Source organism: Zootoca vivipara, chromosome 8 (genome assembly GCF_965207765.1).
Source record: "Zootoca vivipara chromosome 8, rZooViv2.hap1.1, whole genome shotgun sequence".
NCBI lineage: Eukaryota > Metazoa > Chordata > Lepidosauria > Squamata > Lacertidae > Zootoca > Zootoca vivipara.
Window position 1 is genome coordinate 10,297,464 of NC_142591.1, and position 18,040 is coordinate 10,315,503.

Below are 18,040 nucleotides of genomic sequence, written 5' to 3' on the forward strand. Positions count from 1 at the left end.
TAGAATTGGGTTTAAGTTAATTGTACTTTGTTCATATTGGAATAAACAGGATGAGGTCATGACTAACTTGCCCTATTGGTTTCAACACCACCTACATGCAGCTAACAGTCTGGACCTGTATCCTTCATGAAACTGAAGAAGACAAAATGCAATATTTTAACATAAGAAGTGTGCTGTTTATCTCTGTTTAATTTCCCATGGAATAATTTCCACCTGTGTGCCACCCTTACATTGTGGCACTGTTTCACCCTTTGCTTATCACACAGTGGGGCCTACTTAATTGGCCTCTTACATTCTTGCCAGCAAATTGGTGATCAAAGGGCTGCTTTTTATGAATCAGGGCTACAACACCAAACGAATTCTGCTTCTCTTCAATGGGACTTACTCCCTGGTAGGTGTGGATCCAGCGTCAATCTGGCTCCAACCCATTTTATCCTTCTTGTTCACATGTTGACAACCTCTATAAACAGATTATGACATAAAATAAAATAAAGAAACTTTATCCTGCTCATTGCTCCTTTAACTAAAATACACATTTCACTAACTAAGCTGTATAATATCAAACCCAACACTACAGGGCAGATTTGCTATGAAAATTCAGCTAATATACTACTAATTCCCTCATTACAATTTTAAGCAGGTTTCCATTTTTTCTTATTTTGAAGTAAGCTACAATGCTAGAAAAAAAATGAAATGCAAATCGCCATATGTTGGTTCATTTTCAGCAGATGGTCTCTTAATAGTGCACTTGATGGTGTTCATTTTACTTAGCATGGAGATTTTTACCTCTACAAAACACCCCATTTCCCCGTTTATTTATTTAGTAGATCAGAAACATCCAATATGGAAACATCCAATATTATTCTTAAGAATAGAAGTGATTGGCTTCATAGTGCTAATAAAGCTTTTGGGGTTGCAATCTTAAATTCAGTCCCACTGAAACCAGTGGCAGTTACCTTTGAGTACAACAGTCAGCACAGGCCAAATGTCAAATTAATACAGATGAGTGAACCATGTTAGTTCCAGTCCACTAGTAATGTGAATTTATCTGATTAGCTTTCAGGCTATCCATTGGATGTCTGGAACGGAGTCCAATTGTTTTGCTAGGTCCTGGCATCTGCTTACAGACCCCATGCCTAGTTTCATGCCATTGATTGGTTCCTGCAAACTGATCCTGGAGTCTTATTGCACAGAGCCACTATATCCTCCAGTCCATATGCAGTGAGTGCACCCAGGTAAAATGGTAAAGGAAAAGGACCCCTGGATGGTTAAGTCCAGTCAAAGGCGACTATGGGGTGTGGCACTCATCTTGCTTTTCAGGCTGAGGGAGCTGGCGTTTGTCCACAGACAGCTTTCCGGGTCATGTGGCCAGCATGACTAAACTGCTACTGGTGCACGGAGGACTGTGATGGAAACCAGAGCACATGAAAACGTCATTTACCTTCCCGCTGCAGCGGTACCTATTTATCTATTTGCACTGGTGTGCTTTTGAACTGCTAGGTTGGCAGAAGCTGGGACACAGCAACAGGGAGCTACGCAGATTCAAACCGCCAACCTTCCAATCAGCAAGCCCAAGAGGCTCAGTGGTTTCAACCACAACGCCACCTGCACCCAGGATCACACAGCAACTGTAGTTTCTATGACAAGCAATCTTGGAGGCCTCAAGATAGGTTGGATGGGGATACCTGCAACAGAACAGGTGAATCCCAATTTTGTTTATGCTTCTATCCCAGGCACGTCCAACTTTCAAGAGACAGCAATCTACTCCCACTATAAATAAACTGGTCTACCCACTGGATTGACCAAAGTTGTTGAGCTTTTTTTGGCAATCGATCAGGATCACATGACCAGTTGGACATCCCTGTTCTATCCTATGCATTCCCAAGGTTTAGGGCAGCTCACAATTACAATTTCACATTTAAAAAAACTTCAGAATTAAAAGAAAACAAAGGAATAGAGCAGGTAAGGCAAATCTATGGCTCTCCAGATGGTAATAGACTCCCATATCCCAACAGCGCCAGCCAGCAGAGTCAACAGCTGGGAAGGATGAAGAGGTTGAAGTCCAACAACATCTGGAAAACCACAGTTTCCCATACCTGTGATTGTTTCCCCCTGTGATTCACTGAATTGCAAGAGGGCCTTCTCATGTTCTTCAGTGACTACCGCCCACCAGTGCTCGATGGAAGGATTCAGCTTGTGCCATAGAACCCCCTACCACCCACCTAGAATTCTGAAACGCCCACTTGTGGGCGGTAAGGACCAGGTTGACAACCCCTGATCTACACACATAAACTCCAAAACTTGTTCTTGCTTGAGAAAGTCAGGAAACTGCACAAAAAAACATCCAACTGGAGTGAACATCTGCCTTGTTGTGTCTGAACCAGCAAATCTATGTATTGTCAGGACGCAACAGCGAGAAACTGTTTCTCCTTGCTGTACTTCTTGAGCTTTTTGTAACATATCAGGCATTCAAATTTACTAGCAGTCCTCTCTTCATTTTACACCTGGTAGATCTTGGACTGATAAAGCCTTTAGATATGTAGGATCTCACCGCAATGTGAATATACAAGAAATAAATTTATTATAACAAACAGAAAATGCCTCTGCTGTGGTAGGACATCCTATGTCATCATCAAAATATACACTTAATCCTAGACATACGTGAACTACCTGCATATGGTGAATGTTACATGAAGGCCAGGAAATGCTGCTTGCTAGTTTCTCTAAAATTTCCACAATTTTGGCTGCTTCTAGCAATTCAACGCATTGCATCACCAGCACCCACCAGAGATGGAATTTACAGTCCCTCAACCTGTGACCTGGCAAGGACACCGACAGCCTCCTTTTTTGGCTAAGGGCCAAATCTTCTCAGTGCTATGCATGACAACAAAAGCAGTGCCAACAAGTGAAATGAACAGAGACAAAGGCTGTTGGCAATCCATAGATCAGGATTTGCCCCAGAGTAGACTGACAGCTAGATTACATAAAATGAGGACAATGGCAACATGCTCAGGACCAAGCTGCACAGCAGCAGTCATATATTATACCCATGCTGGCAGAACAAGTTATATAAAATTCAGAATCTATCACAATTGCACATCACATCCAAACCAACTACCTCTACAGTACAGTGGCACACAACACAACTGGCTTCTCCATCTAAGAACTGAACTATTGATATCAACCCAAATGCGGAACACATATGGATAAAGTATCAGAATTCAACCAATAATATTGATAATATCAAGTTGATCCCAATTTCATGGAGCATCATTGGACTGGGCACCTGTAGCAGAACAACGGATGCTCACACAATATTTAACTAGGACCTAGGTGGATGAACAGTATCAAAGCCCCATCACAAAACATGCCCAAATCATACTTATTACCCCAAGCTAAGTGCCACTCAACATGACAGTTTCTAATCCATGAACCTCCATAGCACAATTGCCTGTAAGAAAATAGGCAACACAGAGATGATAGAAATTCTTTTTTTAATTCTTTATTGGTTTTTAAAACAAAACAAAACAAAAATACAGAACAAAACAATACAACACAATCAACAAAAGGCAATCCAAAATCAACACTCATAATAATAATAATAATAATCTCTTGTTGGAAGCTGCCCAGAGTGGCTGGGGAAACCCAGCCAGATGGGCAGGGTATGAGTAATAAATTATTATTATTATTATTAGTACTACTACTACTAGTAGTAGTAGTATTGATTTCACACGTAACAAATTCCAATATGACTTCCAATTCCCCCCCTTGTGATTCCTATAGCTGCACACTTAACTTTATCTCTCCTAGGTCGTTCAGTTGTGTTAATTTTGTAAAATTCTCTTATTTCCTGCAGAGGTCAATCTAAGGCCTGCCAAAGAATTTAGGCTTTTACAATGTTCTTTTAGATATCCTCTGTAAATATTCCACCCTCTATTAAATATTTGATCTGTATAGTCTTAGAATCTTGCTGCCAGTCTTGCTATCAGTCTGAGCTGATAGAAATTCTTAAAATGTAAACATCCTGCATACTAGGTTTTCAATACAGTGTTTCTATCATCAGCTAAAAGGCTAGAGCAGGCATCCCCAAACTTTGGCCCTCCAGATGGGACTACAATTCCCATCATCCCTGACCACTGGTCCTCTTAGCCAGGGATCATGGGAGTTGTAGGCCAAAACATCTGGAGGGGCGCAGTTTGGGGGTGCCTGGGCTAGAGGATGATTTTTTAAAAGACGACTCACCTTTTTCTTCATTTTTACATTTTTGAATATTGCATGGACTCTCCATGTTTTTGCAAACATTGCACCAAACGCAGTTGTATAGCCCACCGTCAGTATCCATGTTCGGACCTGAAACAAATGAATAAAAATAAATAAATCAGTTTTTTCCCTCCCCGTATCTGACTTTATTAACAAAACTTTATACATTTGGGTTAGACTAAGGAAAACAAGAGTAACTCCTTTATATCAGGTTTAGGATATTAAGCACCAATCCCACAGTCCCCAAATAGGAAAAAATGGCAGCTCTCCTTTCAAACAAGGTTAAAAACTGCAGAAAAACAACTATGAACCAAGTGTAATGAGAGTTGCAAAGGCGTAGAGGAAATAATGGATATTTTGAGATTCATAGCAAGGAACATAAAAACGTAATAAAGAAATGTATCTTTTAAAGTAGGAGTTGGGTTGCAATCCAGTGAAGAAGGTTTTAGGGCATTCCTACGTTCTACTAAAATGAAAACAGCTGAAATATAGAACCTTAGGAGAAGTCTTATGACAAGATCCACCAGGGTGAGCAACCTGGAACTCCAACTCAACCAGTGTTAAGTATCTAACCCAAGCTCAGCTCAGCCAAAGTTAAGCCTGTGTTTGCTCATCTTAGCTCAGCCGAGGCTGCTGTAACTCCCCAGATGGGAGCATTCCAGGACTGGAGAGTAAAGATTAGGCACCCCTTCAACTATGTCATGTGACCTGACAACCTAACATTATTTTAAATACTTATTTTCCCTCTTCCAAGCTTAGGCAGACCAGGAGGAGCAGCCCCACTGCTGAATGGGGTTTTGATCTGGTGTAACTGTGCGCTGCCTTAACTTACACCCGGCTTACTTCGCACCAGCTTTTGGTACATAGGAGTGCTTCCTTAATTTCTACTGATTTCAAAGATGGCAGGCCTTTACAAAGATAAAATGAAATGGCGGTAAAGAAGAATTATACAAGAGAGAGAGAGAGAGAGAGAGAGAGAGAGAGAGAGAGAGAGAGAGAGAGAGAGAGAGAGAGATAGTGTGCTTCAGACAAGGGAAAGAAGAAGGAAGGACGGAAATCTAAAGCAATGAAAAATTGTATCCTTTTTCGTCCTAGAGATTTTCAATGTGGGACATAATGTTCAGCTGGCAATGTTGATAATGCAGTTTAAAAAACAAAAACAAAAAACCTCTGCATCATTAGCATTTATGCTGCAGTTTTTGTATTCCACTTTTCACCAGGCAGATCACCATAGGCAACTCTATTGTTCCAAGCAGAAAACTAGGCATCAGACAACTATTAGAATTAAACAGAAAGAGTCAGACATAAACACAATCTTAACTAGGTTAATAAAAAGAAACTCTTCAATCATGAGAAAGGGGTGTCTTCACCATAGCCAACATTATGCACCCACGTATTTTAAACCTGGCTGAAATATTTATTTCTACATGATTTACTTAGGCGTTTACAGTCCCAACATTTCTTTCCTCTTTGAATTTGGCCTATGCTATTGTAATTACAAAATACAATACTGTACAGTATTAAAATTAAGTTATAAAACACTGCTTCTTGGTGCTTGAAATAATTGTAAAGTGTCTGGAAGCGAATTCCAAACATCACAGTTGGTGCCCAAAGAGGGTGGGGGAAAAGAAGCCAGGAAGTCATGTGACAGAAACAATATTTAACCTTACAAACAGCAAAACTATCCCCTATGTGTTTCCCTGCAAAAGTAAGTCGCCTACTATGTTCAGTGGGGCTTACTCCTAAGTAAGTGCAAGTAGACTGCAGCCTCACTAGATTAATTTCATCTCACATACCAGATCTCCTTATTAATAATAATGCTAAGTTATGATCACAATACCATTGGAAGAAAGAAAAAAATTATTGAGTGAACCTCAAATGAGATAAGAATCACTAACTGGATGGAACTAGAGTTTGACTGGGTGCTCTGTTATTTGGCAACTTTGATTCAATCAGATGATTCTGAAAACAGTATCCTATTTAGAAATCTCTTCTAACTCCAAAGCTATAACCCTGCATCCAGTTAAAGCCTCAATTACAGTAGCGTGTTGAGATACTGGATTTGGGACACCTGCCGTCATTCCTTCCAGAATCTGCCATGTTTTTGGCACACGGCCTAAGAGTAGATTGCATTACAAACTGGTGAGTTGGTGATAGTGAGGATGTAAGCATTTGCAATGACACAGCAAAATGTCAAACTGTGTACTACTACTACTACTACTACTACTACTACTAATTTATTATTTCTACCCCGCCCATCTGGCTGGGTTTCCCCAGCCACTCTGGGCGGCTTTCAACAGATTCTTAAAAACAGAATAAAACTTTAAACATTAAAAACTTCCCTAAACAGGGCTGCCTTCAGATGTCTTCTAAAAGTCGGATAGTTGTTTATTTCCTTGACATCTGATGGGAGGGTGCTCCACAGGGTGGGTGCCACTACCAAGAGGGCCCTCTGCCTGGTTCCCTGTAACTTTACTTCTTTCAGTGAGGGAACTGCCAGAAGGCCCTCGGAGCTGGACCTCAGTGTCCGGGCCGAACAATGGGAGTGGAGACGCTCCTTCAGGTATACTGGGTCGAGGCCATTTAGGGCTTTAAGGGTCAGCACCAACACTTTGAATTGTGCTCAGAAACGTACTCAAAGACCATTCCTAAATCCAACAGGATTAAATAAACCATGAAAATTTGGTTTTATATCTTGCCATTTGTCTCCTTATCTGACTCATGCATAAGTTGCTCCTGAATGAGCACTCAACTGGCATATATGCAGCACTTATATGGCTCCATGGCAGCAGCTACTTTATCAACTAGAAGAGAAAGTTCTCTTCATCATGAGGATAGATGCTTTAGATTGGTCATTGCCATGCCAGGTTGAATGAACACCTGTCTCTTTCTCCTTGAATTATATCAGACCCTTAAGACAGAATTAAAACACTGATCTTCACATGATAGCATTGGGGTTGCTTAGAAGGAAACATGTTGTAATTTCCCAGTATATCATCCCTTGAACACAGGAGTCTCCTGAGTTGAGGGGAAGTAGCAGCAGGGCAGAAGACACACACAAAAGATGGGTATGACTATAATTCCATCTCTGGTTCTTGTTGCAGCAGTAAATCCTGTTTAATTCACAAAGCTACTTCATTCCCCCCACCCCCAATGAGGCTGTGCCTGACTGATGCAAAGGAAGCTTACACAATGTGAGAGCCACCAACTTAAAGGTAGGCCACCAGTGATGGCAAGGAAGCAAAAAAGAGTTTTATTGGGAATTCAATGGATGACCATACAAGATTAGCAGGCTCTTCTCCTTTATGCCTGCCTGCTGTAATGTACATAGTTAAATTGATTACCAAACAGCAGCCTTAAAGTTTATAATCCAAAACAGAATATATTAACAATAACCACTGAATGCTTATTTATGAAGGATGTGAGGCTAAGCATGATACAGTGGAGGACAAAGACAAACAAATAAGCATTGTTGTGTGCATACTGCTGTTTTCTGGAGCTGTAGAAAGAGCACAGAATTGAGCTTCCTGGGGATCTCAAGTTTCATCTCAAAGAGAGAAGAAAAGAACAAGCTTCTAGTACTTATAATTACAAAGATATGCTCAAAAGCCAAATAAGATTTTAGTGGTTGGGCTATGTCTTCTGCAGAATGTTAAATGTTTTGTATTGTGCTGTTCAAACAGCAGAAGAGCTGTACAAAGAAACCACGTCGTCTTGTTATAATGATTGCCATTATAATCCTAGCTATGCAGGGCATTTTCAGCTGAGAGAGTCACAATATGACCAAATATCTCAATAGACATTGTTTTGCAAAGGCAGGTGTATCAAGTGTCATTCATGTATAATCAACACCAACCCTCTCCCCCCTCAAAAAACAACAATTCCTCCTTCAAGTGCAGAACTAAGATTAAAGTTAAGAAAAATTTAAATGACCATTACCCAAAAGCAAGAGAATGCAAATTGGATATTCCTGACCTAAGCAGCTACCATTTAACTATGCACAGAGTTATAAAAACCAAAGAAGTTATAAAAACCATTAATTTACAGTGTACCATATTTAAAGCCCACAAATTATATTTATACGAAAGCCCACAAGAGGGCGGGGGAGCGCGCGCCTGTGCGGGCCGGTGGGCGGGGGAGTGCGCGCCCGTGCGCATGCACACGGGCGCTTACTGGCGCGACGGCGCGTTTCCAGGGTGGGAAAAGCGCCGAAAATCCGTTGTGCGCATGCGCGTGGGCCTCCCCCGACCCGGAAGTGCACCAGAAATGACTTCTTCCGGGTTGGGAGAGGCCCATATGCATGCGCACAAAGGATTTTCGGCGCTTTTTCCCCAACCCGGAAGAGCGCTGCCGCGCTGCGCGCCGTAAGAGCGGGCGGCGGGGGGCGGCGGGGGTCGTCGCGGGCTGGATTGGCAGGCTAATTGGGCCGCATCCGGCCCCCGGGCCATAGTCTGGGGACCCCTGCTTTAGTCACTCCAGATTTTGATCTACCATATCAAGCCAGTGTTGGGACTAGGAGAAAGGACATGGAGATAAAGACATACCCTGCACTTCTTATACCTCTGGGCCCATCATATTCGCACGCATCCTGAAACTAGGCCAGGTTGAAAGGGGTCAGAAAATGAAACTCTGAAGCCAAGCTTGTCAGGGTCACATCAGCTTTCTGCTCAATCAAGTGCTTAACCAACTTCTCTTCCTCAATATGAGAAAGTTTGAGCAGAATGTGAGATTGCTTAGATCACTGCTGCACGGAAATGTTTATTGGAGAAAACACCCGATCACCATCTTCTTGACACAGAATCCTTCCCTCCCTAAATACCACACCTAAACTTCAAAACTGAGAGTTTAAATATTCACTGAAAACTCATGCAATGCTCAATTATTTCTCAGTATTGTGGCTGACTGACCCAAAAAGAATCCCGTCCCCCCCCCCTCCAGACTGAAAGCCTATTTTGTGCAGGTAGCAGTACCAAAACCATACTATAGTATGTGGGATGCCTTGTGTCATGCAAAGCATCTCTGTTAAAACATTTCAGAGCAACTTACGGTACAAAGTGTCTCAAACGTCTTTTCGGAGACAAAAGATCCATCAAGGCCAAAAAGGAATATTGATGCATAGGAGAGCATCCCTCCAAGAATAATGAGGTTGTTCATGTAGGGACTGGACATCTTTATCAACCTGTGGAGAGAAGACCAGAAGACAGTCATGAGAAAGTAACTCAAGATGAGGTGTCTTCCAGATGCAGCAACAATGACCACCACTATGAAATCCAGTCCTGTAACACTCTATGTAGTTCATATCATAGCTGTCTGGGACAAGAAAGTTGGGGTGACAAAAGCAGAATGGGGTGGGGGAGATACCCTCCCCCCCCAAAGGGAGATCAATGAGAACAAAAATGAACATAAATACATTGTATTAAAGCTCAATATCAGCAAGAACATGAGAATACGTGTAACCCATGGTTACCAAATGTCAAATAAACAGTGACATGTAAACAAAATTAACCAATTGTTTAAAAAAAATGTGTATGTTTTCAATTATTCATTTAGAAAACTTTATGTTCATTCATGGGATTGAAATGTATGCCCCATGAGAAAAAAAATTGGAAAAAGAAAATGATGTTGGTGGATGGAAAGACACATGCACACACAAAATAAAATCAGAAAAGAAAAATACCAAGGGCTGGACAGCCCCTAAGTGATTTGCAGGTCCTGGGTGCCCCCATTTCAGCACAACTGAATGGCTCTGTCTGGGTGAAAAATGAACTGAAGAATGAACCATCTTAGGCAAGATAACTGAAACAGCTTTATGTGCAGAATTGTAGAAATATGCAAATCTCTGTGCTGCTTTATAAATAAGTTTAGATGAGCATTATTATGGTTAAATGTCTTTGATCTCCTTCACTAAAGCAACTCCTTATGTTACACAGTGGTTTAATTAACTGGGGATTATGCTAATAATACACAGTGGAAAACACTAATTTTGATCTAACAGAATAAAAGGATTTAATAAAATGTTCCAACACAAAGATATTGTACAGTAACATCAATTAAGCAGAATTTTTTTTATAAAAAAAATTGGGCATGATCCAAACAAAGGTAAGCACTTCTTTGATACATCACTTTTGTAGGAAGAAATTTAAATATGTCTTAGTTCTTCCTCTGAAATCAAAGAGACACCCACTCCAATCAACTGCATGTTTACTTGAAAGTAAGTCCCGCTGAGTTCAGTTTGACAGCCTCCCCTGGAAATGCAATATACTGCAGTCTTAAGTAGTGAGTAACTTTGAATGGATCATTCCACTTAACTTTGTAAATACTTACCACATGATCTCTTAATGACAATTGTCCTAATTAAAAGGACTCACAACAGAGACAATGGAGAGGGGGAAGGGAACAGGGCAAAATGTAGCTGCTTACTTCTGATTTCGGTTTTTGATGTTAAAGAACAAAAAAGCACTGGCCATTATCATTCCCAGGATTGTGAGCGCTGAAAGAATACTGTACAGAGGCAGGGAGATCTTGCGAAGTTGCTTTTGGATAATTGTTCTGTCCTTAGGTGGTTCTTTCCCTGAAATGTCAGCAAGAAAAGAGTCAACATTATACCCTTGTGAGAAATAAACCACTACCAATAATAGTAACAGCAAAACCAAATCCTATTGCCATTCAATTTCTATGAATTAATTTTTTTATATTACAGACTTTTCCTTAAGGAAAAAACTCTTACTGAGGTCCTTTAAAATTACCTTTATCTACCAAAGTAATGTACTGCAGGTTTTACAAAACAATATTCTGCTCCACATTATTTATGTGCAGAAAAGACACAGCTCAGCAGGACGTCAGGAGTGTCACCACCTCGAATCCTTCAACTAGAGGTGCCAGAGGCGGAACATGGAAAATATACGAAATACATGTATGTGCTCAACCACTGAGAAATGACCTAAATATTCTGGGTTGCTTGTGGACATATATGCATTTCATTTTTTAAATCATTCCAGAAAATGACAACTGCCATGGCTTTTAAATAAAAACCTTACTCGGTAAAAGTCATGGTTCAAAGGGTTACATTATTTAGTCTAACGAAATCGTAGACGGCATGGATGAAAGACAGCGAAAGCTGTACACCATTTTTGCATGGTAGGGCCGGACCCTCAAAGGACAAATTTCAATGCCTGATGCACCATTAGTATTTAAATAGGAAAGGGGTTATGGCAGTACTGCTCCTCCCATAGTGCTGGTATAGCAGAAGAAGCTGTACACAATGTAGTTTCTGTGCAACCATCAGGAACCACACAGGAGCCTTATCCCACAGGCTGGCGTTAGTGGCTAAAATGCTGGCCTGTGAACTAGGAGGGCACCAGTTCAAATCTAGAACTTGCCGATCAGAAGGTAGGCGGTTCGAATCCCCGCGACAGGGTGAGCTCCCATTGCTCGGTCCCGGCTCCTACCAACCTAGCAGCTCGAAAGCACATCAAAGTGCAAGTAGATAAATAGGTACCGCTCCGGGGGGAAGGTAAACAGCGTTTCCGGGCGCTGCTCTGGTTTGCCAGAAGCGGCTTAGTCATGCTGGCCACATGACGCTGGCTACCTCGGCCAATAGAGCGAGATGAGCGCCGCAACCCCAGAGTCGGTCACGACTGGACCTAATGGTCAGGGGTCCCTTTACCTTTACCTTTACCCCATGTGGGTAGGTGTATGTTAATATTGCTATATATTTATTTCTGTCTACATCCCAACTTTCTCCCAGCCGGGGACCCAAGGCAGCTCATAGAATGAATTAAAACAAACACAGCTAAAAACACACACAATCAATACAAATAATTAAGAATGAGACAAGTAACTCCCACTGAAACCAACACAGAAAACACCAAAAACCGTTTAAAAGGAGTGGAGAGCAAAAACACCTACTTTCAGGAAACCCTGCCCCAACAGCCAATGAGTGCCCCCAGGGCTGTCTGAACAAGGAACGAAAGCAGAGGCGGCCAGACTTTCCTCCCCCATGAAAGAGAGTTCCGCAGACCTCACCAAACATACCTGTGTCGTGTGGTGGGACTGAGCTCAAAGTCGGGCAAGTCCTTCAGACAGCCTGGACCCAAGCTGTGCATCATAACCAGGATATAACCAGCAAGATAATGTAGGCAAACTCTTTTAAATGCTGAGTGTTTAATATAAATGTGCTTGTGAGTATACACCTAACATCATGCCCCCTTGATGCTTCCCTTTACGGCTGATTAAAACTACCTCCCCCCGCAGTGGGGGGACATGAAAGTGGGGGGGGGGAGCTCTGAGCCTGGTGAATGCGTATTTTGCAAGAGTAATAGTTTATGCTTGCATATTTTGTGATAAGGAATTGAACCTAAGCACAAGTGCTACACACAGATATGAATTTATTCAGTGGTGTCTATTTGACTGGATTCTCTGAAAGTGCCTAAGGGCTGGTTTGCTGGTTGCACAGAATGGGGTGGTAGATTCCAGACTGTACCACTTCAGCCTATAGGTGCCATAAATTTGAATATTCCTTTACATAAGAAGCTCCCAGCATGCCTCTCTCTCATGGAGAGGCCTATGCCCGATGTACTAAGAACTTTTCCTTAAATGTGGGATCATAACAAAATATTCCACGCATAAGAAACTGCAGTCTGAAGCGGCACAGTCTAAATACTACATTATTGAGCTGGTTTTACTCTGTGGCAGTAGTGAAACATTTCTGTTTGCTGCATTCCATGTGACATAAAAATTATTCAGACAGCTATAGTATCATTCCTTTGCCCTCTTCAATATTCCTGCCTTACCGTGGAATTTGATGGTGTTGTTAATCATTTCCAGTGAATCAAGTATAGCATTATATTCTCCCACCTTCACTTCCTTTTTGTCTGTGAAACAAACAAATGGGATTGTTTATGTCAGCTCACATATTCTTCATTTCTAATAGCTGCTATATTTACCTTTCTGTCTCTCACATTGTTGCTGTACCTGCCATCAAGGTAGCATATGAAATGACTCAGAGAAGCTAAATGGAGCTCGAGTTGTGGCAAAATTTTAAAGCAACACTGGTAACAATATTGAGCAATTACTGCAATTCAAAGCACTGCAAGCTTATATTACACTACCCCCCCCTCAATGTTATTTAAAATTCTTCTGGCTATTAATTAATACTTTTTTTGAGTCTCAAGGGAACACTGACAAACTTGTCCTGAAAGCCAATGGCTGGAGTGCATTCCAGAAGGAAACCCCAAAACAATGTGCATATCATGGGGTTCCCAAGCCATTAAAATAAACTCCAACATGCAACCAAGCCGAGCAGTAGTCCTGACAACTATTTCAAATCTCCAAGAAGGGCTAAGCAAGCAAAGAGGCCTGATTCTAAAGTGACAGGGAGGAATAAAGAACAAGCAAAACCCCAAGAACAGCCTAAAGCTAAAGTAATAGGCCACCATCGAAAAAACTCTAATGCAAGCCTATGCAGGCTGGCCAGGAATTGTCATCACAGCTAGTCAGGCAATAACTCTGCTAATAGCACAAGGCACTAAAACTACATGGCTAAATTGATCTAGCCAAGCGTTTTGATCCTGACATCTAGTTCCTAAGCCATAGAACTAGGAACCCAGTTTACCTGGGATTTGTTCAGTGTGTATAAGCACTTCTGAGTGTGTTGCTGGTGGTAAGGAAAAAATATGTACCGTATATAAAGGAAAATTCCCTGGATGCCAAGATCCAGGTTTGGGGCAAGTACTCTTTGGTGTGAGTACCCTACCAGAGATTTAAAACCACAACATATGCAGCAAAGCAAAGCATGGAAATACAGGCTGTTAGACCTCTAAAATACCTCCTTCTATGTTTTCTTCCCCCGGCATAGAAAAAGGACTATGGTATGTTTGGTATGTTAAAAATGGTTTACTTACTCTCCAAAGGTCAGATTCATGCTTTCCATAGAACATTCAGAAAAGGTTGCACAAGCAGTGAAACTTGGCTTAGTTACAGTGGTGAATGTTCTTAAATTATTGGTATAGGAACTCAAAGAGAGGCTTATTAGAGTCATGCAGTCTGAGCTTGGAGCAACCAGCTCAGGCCACTTTACACACTGAGTTTCTCAGGTAGACTGGGAGAAATCAATAGTTCCTCCCAAGGTGAGGTAAGCCTGGCGGGGCAACTTACTTTATGGTCTTAACCCCCTTCATGCAATAATGCAATAATTAGACTTAAACATGCTGGCTATATAAGGCACAAACCTGACAAGACCTCCATATTCACAACTCCGCAACACCCACCCACCCCCCGGCGGTGACTAGAGCTTATTGTACTGTGCTGGAGGCCATTCCTGAAGGTTTGGAATATGGCATATCTAGCAACACTTTGAATCTGGATCACAGTGTTTATTGTCTATTTGTTTGGTTGTAAGTTGCTTTCAGTCTAGGAATCTGCAGAATTCTTGTCACCTCGTCAGACCTCAGTTATTAATATTTTTAGTGGTACAGAATGTCTGTAGTGTGGATACAACATTGATCATTGATTCCCAAGTGTTCATGCTGGTGTGCAGTAAGAGAAATGTGCTGTGATAATACATTTAATTGCTTTTAAATGGGTACGGTGAGCCCAAAGAATCCACCCACAAGGAAGGCTGCCTGTTGTGTCTTTGTGAGTCTTAACTGCTCTTGCCTGCCTTCTCTAAAATGACCTCAACGGGGTAAGTTCTGAACATTCTGTCACTTCCAATGAGGCAGAATTACTCAATGGAGGCTGCCCACTGCCCTTCTGTGTGAATCACTGCTCAGGGCATCCCTTTCTCCATTGAAGAGGCATGCTCACAACAGTAAATTGTGCAGGTAAAATAGGGAGGTTGTACTTTGTTTTCATTTGGGGGGGGGGATCATTCCTCAGTCATGAGTAGTCTGTAAAGGAGCAAGACAGGAAGGGAGATCTAAGTTGGAAAGAAGGGGGTTGAAGTCGCTGTCTGGCTGTCCAGAGCTGGAGCAGGAGGATAAACAAACAAGTGGGAACCCGTAACAAAATTTCACAGTCGCTGTATTCCAAACCCCTGATAGAAGTGCTTCTGTTTAGGACTTGAGTCTGGAACTGGGGCTTGCAAAGGATCTGAACATGGGCATTTGTTGCTATATAGATAGGGAGGGGTGCATACCATGAAGGGGGGGGTTCACCTCTTGGTTCACATCCCTGCTCCCTGGGATTCTAATGCCAGGATACTAAGCTCTCAGAGATTTAAGCAGGCCAACTCACTCTCTTCTCCTCTATTTACCTTATTTTGGCATAGTCCTATCTTGCTCCCAGAGTTACAGGCTATTAAACTAGTAGATACTTCCTGTAAAGTTGCAGGGAATATATATCAGCTGGGATTGTTATGCAACCAAGAACAAGAACCAATTGCTGGTGGGGAATGTAGCAATTCAAGGTGCATGTAACAGCATCTGGAAGCGTTCAGCTCCTCTGCAGGGCTGTGAATCTTTCCTCAGGATAATTAAACTGAGGTTTAAAAAACCTTGGTGCTTTTATTCACACTGACTAAGAAACAAAATAGCTAAGTAACCTATAAATACTACTACAAAGGGAGAGAGATAAAATGTATGATAGAATTGGGTAAAAATTGCACTTCCTACCTGCCAGACAACTGATAAAAAGAGCTAAAAATATCAGTGAGACATCTGTGGCCAGCAGAGATAAGAAATGTTTAGGCATATCGAGATGAAATAAAAGTTATTCCAGTGAGCCAGTTACTAGATAAAGACAGTACAGCTGTCAGTCAGTCATGATAAAGTAAAGAAAGACAATAACAAAATGTATCAGCTTAGCATTTTAGGGGAAAGCTCTGTGGTTTTTGTTGCTGTTTTTTTTAACTGTACTGAAGTATACATGTCCTCCTTGCAATTAAGTGGGAATGGGAAAGAGTTAACAAAACCAGTAAAAGTAATGCAGAAGATCAGTTTGAAATACATATGTGAATTCCCAATGTTAATACTATGGCCATAGTCTGGCCAAAATTCACCCCAGGTCTTCTTTTTCCCTTTTTAATGCCCCATTGATTTCAATAGGAAAAAAAAAACCCAAATGTTCCTGCACCTTCCTGCCACTTCTGGGAGAAGTGTAAGTATGGAACACCAATAGTCTTACACCTTGTGTTGCCATTCTACTGAGTTGGGTCAGCAGGCTATCCTCTATTTGGGTGGAACAGCATCTCAGCACCAAACAGCGGGTAAACACAATGGACCAGAGTTATAGCCCACAAAAGAGAGATATTGTTTCAGCTTATGGCAGCTCAGGCCTGGATTTTGTTAACAACCCCCACCCACCCCACTGCAGCTACCAATTCCCTTTATGGCCCAGAAGGTCTGTGTCCCCCCCCCCCCCGCATTAGATTGGCATTTTATTTTATTTATTGGTATTCAACCACTTTTAAAACCCTTTGACCCTCTTTTTTCACTTTGTCTTCACTGCCAACAAATAACTCAAAACCTTTTTGTTTTCCTATACCAGTTCACCTTTCAGTAGCTATAACAAGGGACGAAACAGGCAAAATGCACCACAGAGCATCAGAGTTAAAAAGTAGGCATTGTTCAATTATTGAAGCTTTTTTCACAATATTAATAGACTGCAACCCTTGTTTACTCGCAACCCTTGTTTACTTGTGGTTTCACTTTAAATAGCACTGGTTATTGTCGCTTTCAGGAGGTTATAGTTCCATTCTCTAACCAATACCTTGCCAATTACTGTGTTTCCCCAGTTAGCCCAGATCTCCAGAGGAAATTATGGTACATATAGTCTTCAATTTGGTCTTCACTTCCTCCTCTTGGGATTGCAGCTATGGTGAAAATCCACCCTCTTATTTGCCTATACAGTGGTACCTCAGGTTACAGATGCTTCAGGTTACAGACGCTTCAGGTTACAGACTCCGCTAACCCAGAAATAGTACCTCGGGTTAAGAAATTTGATTCAGGATGAGAACAGAAATCGTGTTCTGGCGGTGCAGTGGCAAGCAGGAGGCCCCATTAGCGAAAGTGGCACCTCAGGTTAAGAACAGTTTCAGGTTAAGAACGGACCTCCGGAACGAATTAAGTTCTTAACCCGAGGTACCACTGTAATAATTTTGAGCCAATAGGATGAGGCAGAACATCCATTAAATGACCAATCAAAACCAAACACCCCCTTGATGCCTTTGATTCTGCAACTGCCCCAAGCATAGCCACCCCCTTTTTGTTGACAATAGGCAACAGTGACAGTTTAACTGACACTTTGCAGCCTGCTAGTCTGCCTTTGATAAAATAATGCATCCTTCTAATATTTCCCTCCAGGAAAGAACAAAAGTCACTTGGGTTCACAGCTAACCCTTTACATGCACCGTATTGTTTGAAACATTGTAACATCCTTATAATAAATTTTACCACATAAGCAAGATATTGCAAATCATTGTTTACCTTTATGGAAAACACTTCCCATTAGATCTAATTAAACACCAACATAATGGATTCTAAACTAAGAATAATGGCTGCAACTAATTACACAACAATCAGAAATACGGAACGTTTCTTTGTAACTGAAGACTCCATGTCTGCTGGTAAAAGTATTTCTACTGCCTATTTTAGATTCACTATCAGACTCGGGGGGCTTTTCAATGACAGGAAAAAAACCCTGCACATTATTCTCATATGGAAAATTGTAACTTCCTCCACTTGTGTCAACCTGTTAAGTCACACACAGATATGCCAGCAATCCTGGAACTGAAATTTCCACCACAGACAAACCATGAGTCTGGGTTCTGATGACACACTGA

At 41.5% G+C, this 18,040-nt stretch overlaps 1 protein-coding gene across 1 annotated transcript in view; it reads right to left on the minus strand.

The window, feature by feature from the left end:
• Positions 1-18,040, minus strand: part of GABBR2 (gamma-aminobutyric acid type B receptor subunit 2) — a 248,965-nt gene that overhangs the window by 68,547 nt on the left and 162,378 nt on the right. The window contains exons 9-12 of the mRNA XM_035124845.3: positions 13,053-13,133; positions 10,681-10,831; positions 9,307-9,439; positions 4,243-4,350 (exon numbers count right to left, since the gene is read on the minus strand). Of these exons, the coding sequence (XP_034980736.1) occupies positions 4,243-4,350; positions 9,307-9,439; positions 10,681-10,831; positions 13,053-13,133 (473 nt within the window). The remainder of the gene's footprint in view (positions 1-4,242; positions 4,351-9,306; positions 9,440-10,680; positions 10,832-13,052; positions 13,134-18,040) is intronic.